The sequence below is a fragment of the Camelina sativa genome, chromosome 3 (genome assembly GCF_030686135.1).
Source record: "Camelina sativa cultivar CO46 ecotype springtype chromosome 3, ASM3068613v1".
Lineage (NCBI taxonomy): Eukaryota > Viridiplantae > Streptophyta > Magnoliopsida > Brassicales > Brassicaceae > Camelina > Camelina sativa.
Genome location: NC_141882.1, coordinates 6,981,973 through 7,001,942, shown reverse-complemented (window position 1 = coordinate 7,001,942; position 19,970 = coordinate 6,981,973). Strand labels below are relative to the sequence as shown.

Genomic DNA, 19,970 nt, shown 5'->3' with positions numbered 1-19,970 from the left:
TGGATTTACTGATGAGTTGAATTGCTAATTGTTTTTGTTTCTTTGTAGGCATTAGCTAGGGATTTCGTAGATACTAAGTTAGGTTTTACAAAATGATTTGCTAATGATCCTTCTTCAAATATCAACTGCTCATTTCAAAAATCATTAGCAATTGCTAATGTACATATGCCAGTATTTTGTGTTGGATGCCACTTTTGTTCCAGATGTCTTGTAATTAATCTGTATCGGAAATTTAGAGAAGTAAACTTTTATGTGTCAAAGTGAATTTAGTGCTCACAAGTGCTGGTAAATCATTCTGAATTTGGGATTATACTTCTTTCATTTTGAAGTGTCCCACAAAAATAAATCGTTATAGCTGTTTTGCAGTGAGAAGTAATCAGTGGATATCAAGACAGCCAGCTAAATAATCAACATATAATTAGCTTTGATCTGTATTTGGTTTGAGAAAATCCTAATTTTCCTCAGAACAACTTTCATTTGATACAGACTGACTGACTCTCAGGATGCATTTGTAGCTTAACAACCAAAGAACACAAGGAAATAGTTTAAGAACCATCGTCAAGAAGATGCTATGGGAAAGAATAGAAACCACAAAGCAGAAAAAAAAAAAAAAAAAAAAAAAGAAAGAGAGAAGAACATAAAGACTCAAAGAGTTGAGAAGTAAGGTTAAGACTACACGAGTGAGGCGTTATAAAGTTTCCTCCATTCTTGATCTATGAATTTTGAATGCACCATAATTAAAAGATAAAAGAGTTTTATATATGGGAACTTTATATATATCAAGTAGATTACAGCATCAAGAAACACATGTCTAGGTACCTTAGTCTAACAAAATAGGAAAAAAAACAAACGTAAAGAGGATCTAAGATCAAAAAAGAAGGAAAGAAAAACAACTGAAACATCCTAAGGTTTTTTTGATGCTGTGACCTGCTGTTTCCTACTTCCTTCAACATCTACGGGTGGATTACACCTGATACAAAAAGAAACACTCTTGATGTCAATTACCCTAAAACCCATCTTTGGAAGATACATAAAAGAATTATGTGTATCGTATCTTCTTTACTTGTTCTGTATAGGGTTTGAGCCGCTCCTTGGGATTTTTCTGAAGCTATCTTTTTCTCCCCTAAGCGGCCCTTTTTTCATCTCCTTGCTTATCTGTAAATCTCTCACAGCTTGACCAGAAGGTGTCATCGTTAACAGAGAACGGCCCTCTACACTATACTTGCTGCTAAAGATAGCTACAAGTAACAGAACCAGAGCCACTAAACCATATCTCTTCATTGTGAGTTTTCTTCTTTGTAAATCTTTAGGAATCTTGAAACCTCTGAACTTGTGCTTGTTGTGTTCTGTTCTTGTAACTGAGAAAGTCTTGATGTGAGTTAGAGAGAAAGAGAGATGGAGAGAGACGAGAGACTTCTAAATTAAGCTTGGTACTTTATAGAATAAAAATATGATGAGTTAGTGTTTGAACACATAGTTATTGGGATCTGATCACGTGATGTTTTACTTTGACTGTTGTTATATAATCCAGATGGTGAGATACTTATCTTATTCTTAATCATTTACTGATGATGATGATATTCCTTAGCATCTACATTGAAACGATGATACAATAATCATATGTCAGAGAGAGAGAGACAAAGATCCACCACAAATACACATTACCTAACTCATGTAACTGCTTTGAAACTCACTCAAGTGAAGAGGATGGATGGTGGTCATGTGATAAGAGCACGTGATTTCTGCCTAGTCTTATTGGGGAACTCAAAAGAGGCTGAAACATAACTTTGTTGAATTTTATAAGTTTTCTATAAGACATAACTTTGGAAATTGGAGGTATTAGTAATATAAGTCCAGCTTCAGAAAAGAAAATAATTGCAGTTGCAGGTAGCAGCTGTTTTGTCTCTCTCTACTACTGATAATCTGACTAAACAACTCTAGAAAAACTGTTTCAGTTATTTACATTTTATTAATACACAAAAACAGAGAAGAAAAAATTGATTCCAAGAACGAACCGGCTCAGATTCTTGATGAGTAGATCCTCCCAAGTTGGGAGAGGTGAAAGAACTAGGAGAAATAATTATGAAATCACTACTAGGGTGAAAGTACTCTGCCGGACTAAATTATAAATTAATGTATTTTAAATAATATTTTTAATTTATTTAGTTTTCAAATTTTTAATTAATTAAATTTTATCTAATTAATTTATAATTTTGTTTAGAATGTTTTTCTTCTTCTTACGTTTTATACAATTTATGACCTAATTACATTAAATTTGTTATTAGATAGAATATAAAATTTTAAGACACTTAATTTTATTTTCTATAATTAAACAGAGGTATATTTCTATATGGTATGTTAGTGTATATTTTTATGTGTATACAGTTTTTTTTTTGGAATATTAAGAATGTGTTGTAGTATGTGTAATATTTTGTAGTTCATATACTAAATAATTTATAAGTTAATTTTTTAAACTATGACTACAAATCTATAGTATGAAATAAACTAATAGTTTTAGTGTTGGTTCTATAGTCCAAACCCGCCATGCTAGGCGGTTCACGCAACATGTTCAAAAAGAATTAATCCACAAAAACTTATCATACGAAACCCGTGAAAGTAAAATATAGTATGTGAGGTTAAAAGTCCCTTTTTATCAAATCAGTTTTTCAAATTTGTAAAGAACAATACATCTTTACTCACCTTCTTATAAAATAAATAAATAAAATCTGTATATATTGACAATGATGTTGGTTACCTTTTAAAGCAATTAGTTTCTATAAAAAAATCAAATATAAGTAGAATTAATTAATTTATTAAATTAATTATTTAGTGTTAATGACATAAATAAGTGTCAGGATTTATTTTATAAATGTCTATATAGATGATGAATGATCAACTAATCTCAATTAGAGGGGGTATTGAACTTGGTATTTTAAAAGATTTTAGAGTATTCTTAAAATCACTTGTTATTCAATTGATGATTTTTAAAAATCTTTTAAAATCCTATGTTTTTCAATTTGGATTTATGTAAAGTTATTTAAACTACTCTAGAATCTCTTGTTATTCAATCAATGATTTATAAAACTTACTTGAAATCTACTGTTATTCAAAATATTACAACTTTTAAAAAAACTGCTACTTTGAATGATTCTAAGAGATTTTGATTTGTTTTTTAGTTAAAAATGCTCTCCCTCAAAATCATACATTTTGAGGTAGGATTTTACAAGAATTTATAAGAAAAACTGCATTTCTTGGAAAATCAAAATTGAAACAGAAACAGTCTCACCTCATCACGTCTTCTTCCCCACTCCTCCGCTCCAATCCCACCACCGGCATAAATATCACAAAGTTACCAAATGATTGATTCATCAAGAGTAAAACTAAGAATAACCTGTTTTACGTGAAACATGGTAAACGTTCAAGATAATAGATAACCTGTTTTCTGGCACTTCTACTCCTTCGTAGCTTGATACTTTCTGGATGAATTGCTGCATCGATTTTGAGATATCACTAAGATCAAAATTGTTCATGTTCGCATCAGATGAGCTTCCAGCTTCTTGCTTCTCCTTTGCTTTCTTTTTGCTTTCCTTCTTTGAGTTATAAAACTCCATCTCTTTCTACCTCTCTTGAAGAACAGAGTTTAGCTCATCCTCACCATCGTAGAGCCAAGAATCATTATCAGAAATAGGAACTTCCATACCCTCGAAGTCATCCTCCGAATAAGGTAGAGCAAGAACCTCATCAATACGTCTCACTGGCGCACTCATAATGTCTCTGCACATTAAAAAAAAACAAGAACTCAAGATCATAATCAACTCAAAGACAAATCCTTTTCACTGAAAACAACCAAAAACAGAGTTTTGCTTTGATTTTTATTTTTCTGCCTCGTTTCTACGGTGGCGATTGTGAACGCCAGCGATCCTTACTTCTTCTATACATGGAACGTGACATACGGAACTGCCTCACCTCTCGGTGCTCCTCAAAATGTGATTATCATCAACAGTCAATTCTCTGGTTCTAACCTTAACTCAACCACTAACAACAACGTTGTCATCAATGTCTTCAACAACCTCGATGACCCTTTCCTCTTGATCTGGTAATCTGTCTTACCGAAATCGATGAGAAGTCGAGAGCATCCATCATCGTTATCTGAGTTGGCAATTTTTTTTTGTTGTTATAAAGTACCCTAAAATCTTCCAAAATCTAATAATAAAATCTCATCAAATCACAACGTATTTTTAGAAAAATATAGAAAAACTCTAAAAAATAACCATAAATCTTGCAAAAACCTAAAATATTCAAATCCCACCAAATATCTTAAAAGACAAGTTCAAAGAGGTGAATGAATTATTGAATTAAAGAACCGGAATGGATTATAGAATACCGGCCAAATTTGTGAGGTGGTGGAATTATTGAATTATTGTTCGGTTAAGCTAAACCAGCTGGAAGTTAGTGTGAGGCTTTTCTCTCTACCCCCTCTCTCTCTCCCCACCACGAGAAAGAAGAGAAAATAAAACCCCAATCAACGAAAAATATTTCTCGACAAAATTTGGATTCAGGTGCTCGATTTCTTTCATTTTTTCGCAATTATTTCTTGGATCTGATATTATTTACTTGATAGAGCGAAGTTTGGTATTGCAATTGGAATCTTCTATCAAAACTGATGCTTCTCGGTTTATTAAATCAAAGTTTTTTTTTTTTTGATTTTCTAGGGATTTCTGAGATAATTTCCTTTCAATTGTTTGGGATTCGATTGAATTCTCGTTGCTTTCAATTGGTTTTACAGTGATTTATGTATATACGTCCTCAAGCTCATTGATTTTGGGGATTATATTTAAATTAGGGTGTCTTTGGTTCTCATAGTGTTGTTTGTTTGATTCAAAGTCTCATTTGATCTGGTTAAATTTTCTTTTCAATAAGGTCATGAAAGTATTGCACATAGTATAGTAGCTACCAAGTATTGTTTTGTTGTTTGTTCTCTTTGTAATCTGTATGCGTTGTGATGTAGTCCAGTAATAGGTAAAGGTTTACTATTACAATCGCACCAAAATTTGGTTTGGCATTTGTTACTTTTTTTTTTTTTTTTTTTTCTGTTTGTCCATGATAAAAATTTCTAAACTTGACCTGAAGTAAATTTCTTGATATTATTTGTTTACAGGAATTTTGATTGTAACCATTCATTGATGCCACAGATTCTCTTTGGCATACACGGATTGATTGATTTTGTAATTCGTTTTGTTGATTATGTTAAATGGGTTCAACAGGCTGCAGGTATTCGCTTAGTCCATAGCACTTAGATGGCAGAAAAGGCCTGTATAAAACGTCTTCAAAAGGAATATAGAGCACTTTGCAAGGTACATTCTCTCTTTTGCTCTTCCTACCTACCTCTCTCGAGTAGGAACCAGGATTCCTCATTTTTATACTCAAACCAGTTTTCTATGAACTTCTCAAATGATGCTGTATCTGTGTATGAATGCTTTTCCTTTGCCTTTTTGGTCTATAGTAAGTTTCATATATTTCTTTTCTTTATTTTGTTTCCTTGGGAGTTATCTATAATATGTTCTGTTTTGTTCCTTTAGGAACCAGTCTCCCATGTTGTTGCTCGTCCTTCCCCAAATGACATTCTCGAGTGGCGTAAGCCTTTCCTATTTTTTTTCTTTTTTTTTTTTGGCCTTTATTCCTCCTAGTGGCTTCCCCGTAATCACATATTAATGATTATGCTTCAAGAGTAAATGCATAGATTTGTTATCTTTCTTCTCAATTGTGCAAGGCTGTCAGTCTTACTGTTAGCCTGATAGCGGTTACGGAGTTTCAGTGATTTTAGTACTACCGCATTTAGTATGTTAAAAAGGTAGCTTTATCTCTTACTAACAAAGAGTTACACTATTGGATTAATCTTACAGATTATGTGTTGGAAGGTAGTGAGGGAACACCTTTTGCAGGTGAAAATCGTCTTTCTAAAGTTTGCTTGTTAGTGTTGTCTTTTGCAGTATCTATCTTTGATGCTAAAATTGTCTTTAACAGGTGGATTTTACTATGGAAAGATCAAGTTCCCTCCCGAGTATCCTTACAAGCCACCCGGGATTACGTATGTCCCAATGGTTTTTCCTAAATTAGTCTCGACATTACTCTCCCCTCAGTTTTTAGTCCAGTTTCTAATGAACCAAATCTTTTGTTGTTTGCCTCAGAATGACTACACCAAATGGTCGATTCATGACACAAAAGAAGATCTGTTTGTCTATGAGTGATTGTAAGGACAATCTGCACTACTATCTGTTCGTTAATTTGTCTCAATTATGTTGTACAATATCTAATAACTTTACATGGCATCTACAGTTCATCCAGAAAGCTGGAATCCGATGTGGTCTGTGTCAAGGTATAAATTCTTTCTTTAGTTTTGGAAGATAACGATCCATATACCTGTTAATAACCAACATTTTTTCGTGAATGCAGCATACTTACAGGACTTCTCTCATTTATGGTAAGCTCATTGTAGCCAGGTTCTACAGATTTATGGACATCTTGTTTGAAAAATCTCATATATTCTTCTATTGTGAAGGCCTATTAGCTAAGCTTAGATCTGATTATATAACATGGCAGTGTCTTTTGTTTTTGTTCTCAAGCTTTCTCTAAACGTTGTCCTTGTGGCGCAGATGGATACCAGTCCGACAACTGGAAGTGTAAACACGACTGTAGCTGAGAAACAACGGTTGGCTAAGTCATCTCTCGCGTTCAATTGTAAAACGTAAGATTATCCCACCATTTAAAAGTTGTCAAGTTCGGGAACCATTTAAAAGCTAACTTTAGTTATTTGTGTATCATAAAACTGGTTGGAGTACCAATACAGGAATGCATGCATGTAGTCCTGAGCTTACATGTTTTTGGTCTTTCACCTGAATCCAATATTCTTAATATGTCACAGCCCAGCATTTCGAAAGCTATTTCCAGAGTACGTAGAGAAGTACAACCAGCTGCAAGTAGCTGAGGAAGCTGCCACGCAACCGACAGCACCAGAATCTCCTCAAAAGAGCAGTACCAAAGCTGAGTCAGAGAAAACCGTTGACCCAGCAAAGGAGGACTCAGAAGGTGTCTTGAAGGAGAGGAAAAAGAACAAGAAACAGGGTTTACCAGCGTGGATAATACTGTTGCTAGTGTCGGTTTTCGGTGTTGTAATGGCGTTGCCTTTACTCCAACTGTGATGTCTATGCAACAAAAAAAAAAAAATTGGACCTGGACAACTCTTCCAGTAAAGTCTCTCCTGGTCTTTCTCGCCTCAGTAACAAGAGTAGTCTCCTTTTGTCTAGTGCTCTTCTTCTGAATTTACTTACTCGTTTTAGCCCCCTCATGGTTTGTGCTTCGTCTAAAAGCAGATTACATAAGTTTGGTTTTCACATTTATATATACATATTGTAGCTTTGTTGGATCTACTTTGTATAGTATATGAATTGAGTTGCATTTCATAAATAGACCCAGCCGTATGGTTTTCAATTGTACATCTTCGAGAGCTCACAGGTTGATTCGTCAATCAACTCGTAACACACTCACTGTGTGATACACAATATTGTCGGTTAAGAAATATATTAATGTTAACGTGATAGTTACATTAATAAATGTCTACACTGAGAAAAGTGAATCCCCAGCTTACTGTGTCTCGGCGATGGAGCGTAACTCGTCGGACGAAGAAGAGGACCACCAGAATTTGATCCCACAGAACGACACTAGAGACAACGATCTCAACCTCCACCGGGAAAATAAGCTTCAGTCCGTCAGGGCTAACGGCGGTGGCAGGAGTCCGAGATCGGCGTTCCAGATCGACGACATCGCATCGCGAGCTCGCAACCGTTGGAAAATCTCACTCAACAAGCGTTACGTCGTTGGTGCCGTCTCTCTAGCTCTATTCCTCGGGGTTTTGTTCTTCTTTACTGATACTCGTAGATTCTTCTCGGTGGATCTCTCGAGCTTTAAGCTTGATCCACTATCGAGTCGGGTCAAGGAATCTGAGCTACAAGCTCTGTATCTCCTGAGGAAGCAACAGCTTGCGCTTGTATCTCTCTTGAACCGTACATTGGTAGACCAATCAGCCAATTTCAATTCTTCGAATGCAATTGGTTCGTCTGTAGTAACAGACAATGTGAAAGCAGCTCTAGTGAAGCAGATCTCAGTGAATAAGGAAATCGAAGAGGTGCTTCTATCACCACACAGGACTGGGAATGACTCTATCACTGGTTCTGGTTTAGATAGTATTAGTGGTTCTTACTATGATGATGGTAGATGTAGAAAGGTAGATCAGAAGAAGTTGTTGGATCGGAAAACAATTGAATGGAATCCTAGATCAGATAGATTCCTTTTTGCTATCTGTCTCTCAGGTCAAATGAGCAACCACTTGATTTGTTTAGAGAAACATATGTTCTTTGCTGCTCTGCTAGATCGAGTTCTGGTGATCCTAAGTCCTAAGTTTGATTACCAGTATGATAGAGTGATAGATATAGATCGGATTAACACGTGCTTGGGAAGAACTGTTGTTATTTCTTTTGATCAGTTCAAGGAGGTTGATAAGAAGAACAATGCTCACATTGACAGGTTCATCTGTTACTTCTCATCTCCACAGCCTTGTTATGTGGACGAGGAGCATATCAAGAAGCTGAAGGGATTGGGGATTTCCATTGGTGGGAAGCTTGAGGCTCCTTGGAGTGAAGATATAAAGAAACCAACTAAGAGAACTTCTCAAGAGGTAGTGGAAAAGTTTAAGTCTGATGATGGTGTGATCGCCATAGGGGATGTCTTCTATGCTGATATGGAGCAAGATTTGGTGATGCAACCTGGTGGACCCATCAAGCACAAATGCAAAACACTGATTGAACCCAGTAAGCTCATTTTGGTGACAGCACAACGATTCATCCAGACATTCTTAGGAAAGAATTTCATCTCGCTTCATCTCCGTAGACATGGGTTTCTGAAGTTCTGGTGAGTCTTTTTTTTTTTTTGTTGCATCTCCCTCTTTTTACGATACAGAACCTTGTGCCATTTATATTTCTTGATACTGTAGCCCACACTCATTTGATTAGGATATCAGAACACCTTTCCGTTCTGGTTTGTTAATTAGTATATTATCTCCATCGAGCAGGTTGACATTTGCTTTACGTAGGCACTTCGGTGTAGCAACTAAATACTGTGCTGATGTTGATGATCGATATAGGGACTAGGTTTGGATTTTGACATAACTGTGCCTCATTTATAGCTGTCTCTGTCTGATAAAATGATTTCTGTCCAGCAATGCAAAATCGCCAAGTTGCTTTTATCCCATACCACAAGCTGCAGACTGCATCAGTCGGATGGTGGAAAGGGCCAATGCTCCAGTCATCTACCTTTCAACAGATGCTGCAGAAAGCGAAACGGGTCTGCTTCAGTCACTAGTAGTCGTTGATGGAAAAGTCATCCCCTTTGTCAAGCGTCCACCTCGCAACTCAGCAGAGAAGTGGGATTCGTTGTTGTATAGACATGGTATAGAAGATGACACTCAGGTAACGAAGTTATAACTTGTTTATGGGCCAAAGACTTTCTTCTCTACTGGAATCGTAACTCCAGTGTGGTACTGTAAAAGAAATCAATTCTAATGGACTATGATCTAGTAACAGTCTTTGGTCTGAGAAAACTACTTGAAGACTCTTTTGTTCCTGTCTTCTTTGACGAGGCATTCACATGCTTATGCTTTGGTTTGTGGAATGTGTAGGTGGATGCTATGTTGGATAAGACAATATGTGCAATGTCCAGTGTCTTCATTGGAGCATCGGGTTCTACTTTTACAGAGGATATCTTGCGGCTAAGAAAAGACTGGGGAACTTCATCTATGTGCGATGAGTATCTCTGTCGAGGCGAAGAACCAAACTTCATAGCTGAAAATGAATAAAAAAGTAAACACATTCGTTTAACTTTCATCTTGTCTCTGATTCCATGGTTCTTCTTCTTTACCTGTATTATAATAGAATAGGCGAGTTTAATTCTCTTCCGACGATTTTGTTCTTTTGCCGGTGAAATATAGTTTTTTTTTCCTTGAGAAATCTCGGAACAGCTTGATTGCTTTTGAAACATGTAATTGTAAACCAAAGATTATTGAACACGGAACGTGGGCTAAATTAGCAGTTATTGAACGAGGGGGTGATATTTGATTACACAGGAACTAAAAGGGGTGAATATTATTTAATCTTTTTACCCACTCTGACGAAACGATGCCGGGTCAAACTCTCTAGGCTAAAGGTAGGAGTGTGTTCTGTTATGGTCCTCCTGGAACGGTAAAACTCTCTTGGCTAAAGCCGTGGCTAACAGGACTGCATCAGATTTTTACTCGGGTTATAGGGACTGAGCTTGTTCAGAAGTATAGTTGTGTGGGAGCTCCTAAAAAACAGTGTAAAAAACCAGAGTCTTCCAAGCTCTCTCTTGCGCATATATTAATTTACCTTCTGAGCAAAAAAAAAAAACAAAGCAACTAGAAAAACAAACAAAATATGAACAACAATAAAACAAAAACAAATGTCAGAAAATGCAAATCATCAGTGGTAAGATAACCACAAACAAGTTTGCTTGGTGTTCAAAAGCCAACGCTTAAATATCGATTATTAGAAGGAAAAAAAACGAAAAAGAAAAGAGTCTTCCAAGCTCTCTTACATAATTAAGGTCCTGAGCATGATTACTGATCGATTCTCACTGGGTTTCTTTTGTTTTTGGGGCCCAAATAAATAATAAAAAATCCAAAATGGGTCCATTTAGCCGAGAATCGTTACTGCCGGAAGCATTCCGAGCAACACCCCAAGAACGATATGTGGCGTGACGAGAGTGGTTGGAAAATAAATATAAAACCGGGTTTTTTTTTTTCTCTCATTTCTTTTTTTCTTTCTTCCCGACTGTCTCTCTCCCTTCTCTCTTGTTTCCGCATGCGAGAGAAACGGCGATTGATGAAGAAGTCGGAGAAAACAATGGATTCTCGTCGAATCCATTGAAATTACCGGTGCAAACCCTAACGAATCGGAGAGAGAAGGTTCGTTTCTCATGTCTGATTGATTGCATGTTTTTCTTTTAGGGTTTCAGATTAATCGGATTGATTGTTAGGATTTCGGATTAATCCGATTAGAGTTTCTTTCTCTTCCTCTTCTAATTGTGTTGATTCGTTTCTCTTCCTCTTCTAATTGTATTGATTCGTTCCTCTTCCTCTTGTAATTGTGTTGATTTGTTTCTCTTCCTCTTGTAATTGTGTTGATTCGTTCCTCTTCCTCTTGTGTTTGTCTATTAAATCAATTGGTTTCTAGTTTTACTCATCTAAAATTCTTAATTTGGAATGTTTTTTTTGGTTTGCAGTCAAATTAACAAAGATGTGGTTGCTTCCGTTGGAGAAGAAGTAAAAGAAGAAGCTTTGATTGGAAACGAACCGTCACAGAACGTTGATGATGTACTGTTGGCGAAGTCGGAGTTGAGTGATTTCACATACGAGGAGGATCAATGGGTGACATATGGGCATGCTACGATTCATATGACTCTGTATGTGAAGCTTTGGTGGATGGAACGGTGGTCATGGCAGAAGGAATTGGAGATGTGAAGGTGATGAAGGGACGGAAGAAGAAGACAATCGCTTATGTGATTTCTGTGCCTCAGATGAATTCAAGAGGCTGCTCATTCAAATCGGGAGAACATGGTGAGTGCATTGTTCGTGATCGGAATGGAGCAGTGTTTGGATGAGAGAGGATTGTCTATTCGTTTGCAAGTGGTTGGTGAAGGTAATCTCACCTCTTAAGAAAGCTATGCTCTTTTCACAATTTGGTACTAGACCACTTAAGTCGTATGTGGACGTATAAGTCATGGTTGGTGTATTCTCAAAAACCAGCTGGATCGATGAGCTAATGAGGCTGTTGCAGGACATGAAAGTTGAAGGAACCAGGCTTGATGCGAGGCTCTACACCTCAGCTTTGAATGCTTTGCGTGATGCTGGTCTCAATTCCCAGATCAGATGGCTGCAGGAAAGCTTCGACGCTGCACAAACTAGTGCTTCAAGATATTCTAATATGAAGAACATAAAAAATTTGCAGGGTTCTGGAGTTGAAAGTAAACTGTAGAAGCCAAGATTCTTTTGTAATTAAATATACAACAATTGCCACAGAGTGAAGGGAGCTAGAACCATAACTAACAGTAAGCTTCTTTAGTCTCATATAACTCTTTCTCAGCTTGTTTTCTTGCTTGAGATCCTGTGTCGGTTTCATATCCCTTTGACTGTGTTATGTGATTTCCCCTGCAGCCCCCCTGTTTCAAATCAGATTGTGGTAGTATAGCGTTTTGCGGTTACTTTTGCAGGGTTCCAAAGATCCAAACTACACAATGTATTCAAAACCAGAAATTGGAGAACAAAGTCTAATTGGAGATCCTTGTTTTTGTTTTGTTGTTGTATTGATATTAGACCACAAGAACAAATTGAAACTAAACATATTGAATAATTGTTTTGTCATTTTTAGATAATTAAAATTTGATAATTAATAAACATAAATTTTAAAATTATTATTTAAATGCTTGAATAATTTTCTTTGGGGTTCTCTAGTAATAGGATGATTTTGCATTAGTTCTTTAAGAGTTACTTTACTTAATTTATGATTATTTATATAATAAATTAATGTGAGAGTAACTTTGATGGGTTACTCCACTAATGATGGTCTAATGGGTTACTCCACTATTAGAGAAGAAAGAAACAATATAAAATAAAACACATTACAAAGAGGCAATACTTTCAATGTGTTCGGGTGAGATAGTGACGCCCGGACCGTCTACGAGTCCATATTGGCGCCGAAACTCCTCATTGTCCGCAATTCCATGGATCCTTACTCTTCTCATGTCTTTCTTTTCCACATTGTAGTAGAAAATGAAGAAGTACAAATTACAATGTCTTGGAGATAATTTGTACTGATTATCTATGAATACTGATTCAGTCAACATCCCTACACACAACGACCGGATCCATTCTTGCCTTAGGTGACCAAGCAGCACTATAGAGGGAACCATTGATGTAAACTCTATCGGTTACAGGGACATAATTCGCGGTGGTAACCTGATTGCGTGATGCTTCTCCTCCTGCTCCAAGTGTTATAAACTCGTGCACAAGATAACTACGAAACTCGCCAGGACCAGTGACCAGGTAAGGTAATGACTTGCTTCGTGCTCGGGTTACATACAATGAAAGTAGGGCAATTAGCACAACCGATAAAGCCGTGGATGGAAGGACACCTGTAGCGGTAAGTCCTGGACACAGAAGGTACTGTCATCTCTAGCTTGGCAACCAAAGAAGAAGGAGAAGAAGTTAAATCTTGTTCCTCGAAGGAAGAGGAAAAGATGAACAAACGCCTTGTGGCATGAGGGGCGTATAGACCGTTACTGACAGCTATTGTGAAACGAGATCGCGCCGAGGACAAAGCGTAGAAGGAATCGACGAATCTCTGGCTTCGGATTATGGAAGACCAAATCTTGGACACGCATTGGAGCTTCATCAGAGACTTTGACGGTAATCTGGTCAGTAGGCAACGCCTCTAGATCGTCGTCGTCCTCGTTACGACCTCGCTTAAGGAGTTTCTTTTGAGAGTGGGTCTTCATCAGAATCGGTTCTAACATACTTGGGCTGCTCGCAGCTTCTTCCTTACGTTTCGTGACAAAAGGAGGCTCCTTTCTTTTCAACACAAGATCGGCTCCCGGCTAAACCCTGAAATCGATTTTGGAGAAGATAGATTAGGGTTTTGACCTGAGAGAGAGAGAGAGAGAGAGAGAGAGAGAGTCAAAGGAATCGCAAAGACCTGCTTTTGCTTTTTTTTTTTTTTTTTTTTTTTAATTATTATTTATTTATTTTTTTAATTTACTTTTCATATGTTTAGAGGAGTTTTTTTTACTGCATTTTGTTTGTTTTTGTATTCATTTTTGAGAAATTTACTAAAATCCCTTCATTTTTTTCTGCATTTTGTTTGTAAATTATAAGATTTTCTTGATTCAGTAGCCAAAGTGGTGAAGAGTTACTACAAGTTCATTGCAACACCTACATATATGGTTTACAACTGAGCTCAAGTGCTCAACCGTAGATCAGGTGAAATTTCTGCTATCACCAGAAAACAACATTATAATATATATAGACTACTACTACAGATTATATGAATCCCTCTTTATGTAAATTTTGAGTTAGGGAAAAAATCATGAGTGTTTTATTTAAATGGTGTGAGCTGCACCGATCATCTTTGGGTCAATTTGTTTGAGCTTGATCACCGATTCTAAATGCTTGACGCCGAGTGTACCTCTCCAAGCCGCCTACAAGATGAACAAAAAATATAGTCATTTTCATGGATCAGAAACGGTTCTGGTAGTATGTCAAATGGAAAGAGAATACTCAAATAGCGGTATAGACCAAAGAGAACCTGGCAGTTTCTGCACGCCTCCTGGTTTGTTCAGTGATCCAAGAAGCGCCACTTCCACTGAGTTCTTCTGCAGAACGACTTCTCTTAGAGATGGTTGCATTAGCCGTTCCATCATCTTTCCCATAATATTTCTTATAAGTAAAAGCTGTCTACAAGACAAACCAACAGTCTCGCCTTTAATAAATGCAGAGTATATATATCTGAGACTCAGTAACAAGCAGAGGACATAACATGTACTAACCTTACGGTCCAATACAAGATTCCAAGCTTCTCCACTCAATGCGTAGTGAAAGACAAACTTTATAATATCTAGAGGTATGTAAAATATTAGACTGTATAACCATATAACACCTGCCCATCCCCATCCAATGCTGGTGATGTTAGCAAAGCTGATATTGGCATAGACAGCAATCAATGTAGCTGCCTGTGTACATGAATTGACAAGTCAAAATTAATGTTAGCGCAGCTGGCTATGTATGCATATATAGCATTCTGTGGTGGAGCATGTGAAGGATGGCGAATTCTTACAAGTTGAGCAAGAACGAAGGCAAAAACCAAGAGGGTCCCAGGACGTTCGAAAAATGACCAGCCTCGACTACGTGTTACAAATATGAGTGCCTGACTGATGATGCTCACTTGGAGATACACAGCGGATGATACTTGTTTACTGTTGTTGGCGATTGATTTTACATGGAAGTGTTTCTGCAGCCATTAAAGATCCAGGGATGGTCAGTGGTATGCATTCTTCTTTAGTAAGCAAAATCTAACTTACTTTGACCCATGGGAAGATACCTCAAAGAAGGTTGTAAAGACAATGATCCAGTAGAAGAGGACGGTGACCAATGCAAGGTAAGTTCCAATGACAATTCCAGTCGCAAATATCTGGTTGAGTTTCCAACTTTCGGGTATAGGAGATGGCCTGACTCGATCTTTAGAAATAGTCATGATGGTCCCTGATGCGTAGGAGATATACAAGAGCACTTAGCTTGAAAATGTTAAAAATTAATTTTCTTACATTAATTGATTAAAAGGTTACCGTCATTGAGTACTGCGATTATCAGAACCATGAAAGGTGGGAAGTCGTATTCCCATATCAACGCTAAAAGTGTAAAACCAAGCTGCATGAAACAATGATAAGATGAGAAAGTAGGTGTAACTTAACTGACATGAGTTAGATCGTGTATCAAAAAGCTCCCTACCACTATTCGTATGGTGATAGAGACCGCATATACCTGCAGATTCATTCTGATTAGTCAGTAATTCAGAGAAAAACATCAGCAAATTAAGAATTTCATCAAACTACTTGAAACTATGAATTTGCTTATCTTTAGCTATGTGGAAACAGATGATAGTTTTGAAACCAAATCTTTAATACTTAACTGTATAGTTCCTCATTCGCTGGAAAATGGCTCTGCTGGTCAAGACAGCACTGATAATTACACTTAAGCCAGGCTCAGTTAGTACTATGTCAGCAGAACTTCTTGCGGCATCTGTTGCATCCGCGACAGCTATTCCGATGTCAGCTTTTTTGAGAGCAGGAGCATCATTCACACCATCTCCGGTCATTCCAACCACATGCTTCATTTCTTGTAAAATCTTTACAATCTCATACTTGTGTTCTGTAACATTAGAGACAAACGATTGAGGATCAGAAATGAGAGCAAATCTGAAACTCGGTAGAAATAAGAGTTGTGTTGTAATTATGACCAGGGAATACTCCAGCAAATCCATCTGCCATTTCAATTAGCTCATCCACTGGTATGGCTTCATGCTCATCGTTGTTGTGGCCTAACAAAGAGGAAGAGGGATACATATTGGTTCCCATTCCTAGACGTCTGCCTGTCTCCTTTGCAATGGCCAACTGATCTCCTACATTTTTGTCCAAACTTATCATTAGCTTTTCACTCATTTTCTCGGAGTTTTACCAATGTGTGTCTCTCTTGGGCCATGCTCTAGGATAGGTGTTTAAGAAAGATTCTAGCTTTCATTTGTTAAGGTTAAGGCTTACCAGTGATCATCTTAACGCAAACTCCAAGGCTAAGAGCTCTAAGGATGGTTTCAGCGCTGTCATGCCTTGGAGGATCAAACAGTGGCAACAAACCACAGAACCTCCATGGTCCTCCAGGAGTATTGCTGCTTTTCTCTGGTATTTCCTGGAACCAATAGTTAAAATGATACAATGAATTGGAGTAACTATATCATTATAAGGTTCTCGTTAAAAGTACACTTGCGAGAAACCCAGATCAAGAGAGAATGGGGGAGGACAATGATAGTTACCTGATAAGCAACCGCGAGAGACCTCAAACCTTTTTCTGCAAATCTATCAATGATGGCGTAAACTCTTTGCGCAATCTCATTTTTCTGTTGACACAAGCTTAGAACCTATAATATAGTACAGTTGGATCAGTGATGTTTTATTTTTTATGGATACAGAACAAAAGAATAGGGTAATTATACTTAGCTACCTGTTCAGGAGCTCCTTTGGTAGCACGATACCATCTTCCATCCGAATCAATATATGTTATTGCAGTACGTTTGTCCACAGGATTGAACGGAAAGAAATGAATTTCTCTAATATTTGCACGTGCCTACAGATAAACAACCTTTGTATGAGAAAAACTTTTTAGCAGGTGAGGGGAAAAAAGAGAGCTTTGGGATTCGCTCACTTCTTAATTTAGAGTTATCGAGATTCTCAATGTGGAAAAGAATAGTGCCATTAAAACTTTTTAGCAGGTGACAAAATTCTTATAATAGAGAGTTCATTATTTAAGAGAAATATATCTACCTCTCTAGGATCAGCAAGCATGCTAACAATGGCTGCATCTATAGCATCCTGATTTTCTAGTCGTGAAGCTCGGCCTGCAAGCAACAAAATTGTGTCCTTGTCCATGAAGTCGGCGAAAACCTGTGCAGATGAACTTTCACATTATAACACCTAGATAGAGAACACAGGGAACAAACAAGGAACATGGAGGCAACTGTTTTGAATTGTATTCTTTGAACGTAAAATGCAAGTTATATGAGGAGTTAAGTACCTCAATAAGATTTTTATCAACAGTAAGACTATTCAATGTAAGGGTTCCAGTTTTATCACAGCAGAGTACATCCATCCCAGCCATTTCCTCTATTGCGGTCATCCTTTTCGTAATTGCACCCTTTTCAAACAAGTAGAAATACATAATTGCTAGCAAACTGTTTACAAGAATAACAAAAAAAAAGGATTTCCTTTTGCATTCAACAGCATAAAAGTAGGATTCTTTTCAATTCACTCTATTATAGTTATATACTAAAGAGAAATGAAACCAAGATTTGTTACCTGTTGAGAAAGTCGATGAGACCCAATAGCAAGTGTGACAGATAGTACAGTAGGCATGGCAATGGGTATCCCTCCAATCAGTAGTACAAGAAGGTTATTGATCCCAACTCTGTAGGAACGATGTTGTATAGGGAACATGACAATGATTTCAAGAACCATTCCAACAGAAATAGAGCAAATGCAGAAGTTTCCTATTGCTGTAAGAACCTAAAAGTTAACAAACATGTCAAAAGAAAATGTCATTCTCTTGCAAGCTTGTATTTCACCATCTTAAGAGAACAGTCGGTTCAAATGGGAAATAATGAACAACAAAGAACCTGCTGAAAATGTCCAGTTACATCTGTGCTGTCCACCAAGCGTGCTGTTTTTCCAAAGAAGGTGCTTCCTCCGGTTGCTATTACAACAGCTTCTATTTCACCTTGTTTACAAGTAGAACCAGAAAAGACTTGGTCTCCCTTCTTCTTGGTCACAGGTAGTGATTCTCCAGTCAGCACCGACTGCAGGAATAAATGTTTAACTATTCTGTCACAAAAAGTCTTTACATAATAAGACACTGAAAGAGAAGAGATGCATATAAATTCTAGATATCCTGGATGTGCCTGATCAATCTTCAAGGGGTCTCCTTCAAGAAGGCGAGCATCTGCAGGAATGATATCCCCAAGCTTTATGCTAATTATATCACCAGGTACCAAGATAGACGCATCTTGCTCTTGCCATTGTCCATCTCTAAGTACCTATAAGAGGCGATGTAAATCAAATAAAAGGTAATATAGAAACGATAATGCAGCTAGCTTTGCCACTTTTGGCTCCCACAAGGTAAAGAACCATACTCTTGTTTTTAGAGCCAAGCGAGCCATAAGAGCAGCAGCAGCATTGCCAGCATTGTTTTCTTCAAAAAAGCTGATTGTTGCGTTGATCAGTAAAAGGCAAACAATTCCAACAAAGTCTTCCCAGTCAGGACCCAGTCTCTGTAAATACAATTTTCACCAAGAGTTTCAAGTTGTATATTGACATAGTAAAGAAGAGAAACTATTTGATAAACACTAATGAAAACTCTGATTGTCTTACTTCACTATTAGCGAGGGCGATGGCCATCAATGCTGCAGCTTCCATAACCCATGACAATGGATTCCACATAAAACCTAGAAATTTCAGAAACTTGTTATCCTGCATCATTGTTTTAAATAGCATTAGCAAAACAATCACATAATATCCAAGAGCCAATGTAAAAAAACCACAACTTTCAGAAATAACAAGATGAATTCATGACATCATGCATCAAAAAGAAGATACCGCCAGTGTAAAACTAAGGGAAAAAAGAAATTAAAAAGTGGTCATAATGAATTAAGATCTCAGAACTCATAAGCTTCTCTTTTTTTAACTTGGCAAGAATACAATAGAGAGAGACAAACTTTGAAGATAAGCTGTTTATTACCTGTTTCTCTTCAAGTCTGTTAGGACCAAATATGGTCAATCTTTCTTCAGCATCACCAGATAGAAGCCCCTCAGGCGATGTTCTTAGGTCTTCAAAAACCTCCTCCAATGGCAATATACCCTGTCAAGCTCAAGCGTCAAAACCATTTGGCCACAAAAAAAGGATCCAAGATTTTGAATAAAAAATAAAGGAATAACGAAACAATGTACCAAGTCAATTCCTTTTCTATCGAAAGAATCACGATCCAGCAATGGTTTCTCTAAATTGTCAGCCATGGTTTAAAGCCTCAAATGCCACCGTACAGCTTCAAACTGTGGACAAGAACCAAAAAAAAAAAAACACAGAGAAAGTTCCTCAATGAATATAAGATTATTCAAGTAAATAGGAAACCATCAAAACTACACACCAATGTTCCATCTTTCTGATTGAGAAGGACTTACCAGTTACCAGGATACGATGGCACAACGCCACTAATTTCGTCGTCTCGGAGGAGGGAAATAATACAGAAATAGAAGTGAAACAGGGATCCTTAAAAAGGGTCCATGAATTTTCCAATTGAAACCACCATTCCATGGCTGACCAGTTGATAGAGCGTGGGGGAAAAGGAGACTCTCCTGCAAGTCGTAATTAGTATCGCCATTACCGGGAAGCATTTGCGAACAGTAGATGCGAAAGACGAAAAGGAAGCCGAACACAAGTTTGGTTGAGCTCACTTACTCCACCTAACAGTATTATTAGATTTGAATAAATTCATCTTCTGTTCCTATTAGGCTATTAAAATGATTTTGTTTTC

General features: G+C 37.2%; 4 protein-coding genes and 1 long non-coding RNA gene across 9 annotated transcripts; 3 read left to right on the top strand and 2 right to left on the bottom strand.

Moving 5' to 3' along the window:
* Positions 1-737: 737 nt before the first annotated feature.
* LOC109132221 (uncharacterized) lies at positions 738-1,414 on the bottom strand. Its single transcript, XM_019243506.2, has 2 exons — positions 1,064-1,414; positions 738-970 (listed from the first exon to the last, which is right to left on the bottom strand). Exons 1-2 carry the CDS (start codon positions 1,279-1,281, stop codon positions 904-906), a joined length of 285 nt encoding a protein of 94 aa, XP_019099051.1. The 5' UTR covers positions 1,282-1,414; the 3' UTR covers positions 738-903.
* Positions 1,415-4,400: 2,986 nt separating this feature from the next.
* Positions 4,401-7,464, top strand: LOC104775836 (ubiquitin-conjugating enzyme E2 34). Of its 4 annotated transcripts, none has more exons than XM_010499770.3 (10): positions 4,401-4,559; positions 5,265-5,354; positions 5,580-5,634; positions 5,904-5,942; positions 6,025-6,088; positions 6,189-6,250; positions 6,337-6,376; positions 6,454-6,481; positions 6,654-6,745; positions 6,923-7,464. In XM_010499770.3, exons 2-10 carry the CDS (start codon positions 5,298-5,300, stop codon positions 7,197-7,199), a joined length of 714 nt encoding a protein of 237 aa, XP_010498072.1. In that variant the 5' UTR covers positions 4,401-4,559; positions 5,265-5,297; the 3' UTR covers positions 7,200-7,464. The 4 variants fall into 4 exon arrangements, with proteins under 4 accessions (XP_010498072.1, XP_087356450.1, XP_087356451.1 ...); XM_087500324.1 differs by having other exon boundaries at positions 4,457-4,559; positions 5,159-5,354; XM_087500325.1 differs by lacking the exon at positions 5,580-5,634 and having other exon boundaries at positions 4,457-4,559.
* Positions 7,465-7,618: 154 nt separating this feature from the next.
* Positions 7,619-10,058, top strand: LOC104775835 (O-fucosyltransferase 5). Its single transcript, XM_010499769.3, has 3 exons — positions 7,619-8,964; positions 9,272-9,521; positions 9,731-10,058. Exons 1-3 carry the CDS (start codon positions 7,658-7,660, stop codon positions 9,905-9,907), a joined length of 1,734 nt encoding a protein of 577 aa, XP_010498071.1. The 5' UTR covers positions 7,619-7,657; the 3' UTR covers positions 9,908-10,058.
* Positions 10,059-10,706: 648 nt separating this feature from the next.
* On the top strand, positions 10,707-12,534 carry LOC147946658 (uncharacterized). Of its 2 annotated transcripts, none has more exons than XR_015590012.1 (3): positions 10,707-11,032; positions 11,350-11,765; positions 11,904-12,534. It is a non-coding gene; the product is annotated as an uncharacterized LOC147946658 (long non-coding RNA). The 2 variants fall into 2 exon arrangements; XR_015590006.1 differs by having other exon boundaries at positions 11,873-12,534.
* A 1,582-nt stretch (positions 12,535-14,116) lies between these two features.
* LOC104775834 (ATPase 10, plasma membrane-type) lies at positions 14,117-19,933 on the bottom strand. Its single transcript, XM_019243503.2, has 22 exons — positions 19,618-19,933; positions 19,387-19,488; positions 19,178-19,297; positions 18,811-18,909; positions 18,573-18,710; positions 18,342-18,476; positions 18,060-18,239; positions 17,743-17,949; positions 17,462-17,581; positions 17,212-17,331; positions 16,892-17,014; positions 16,704-16,808; positions 16,435-16,579; positions 16,134-16,295; positions 15,807-16,045; positions 15,626-15,658; positions 15,463-15,544; positions 15,219-15,379; positions 14,955-15,128; positions 14,668-14,850; positions 14,427-14,575; positions 14,117-14,319 (listed from the first exon to the last, which is right to left on the bottom strand). The coding sequence occupies exons 2-22, from the start codon at positions 19,450-19,452 to the stop codon at positions 14,283-14,285; spliced, it is 2,778 nt and encodes a 925-aa protein (XP_019099048.1). The 5' UTR covers positions 19,453-19,488; positions 19,618-19,933; the 3' UTR covers positions 14,117-14,282.
* Between the last annotated feature and the right edge of the window lie 37 nt (positions 19,934-19,970).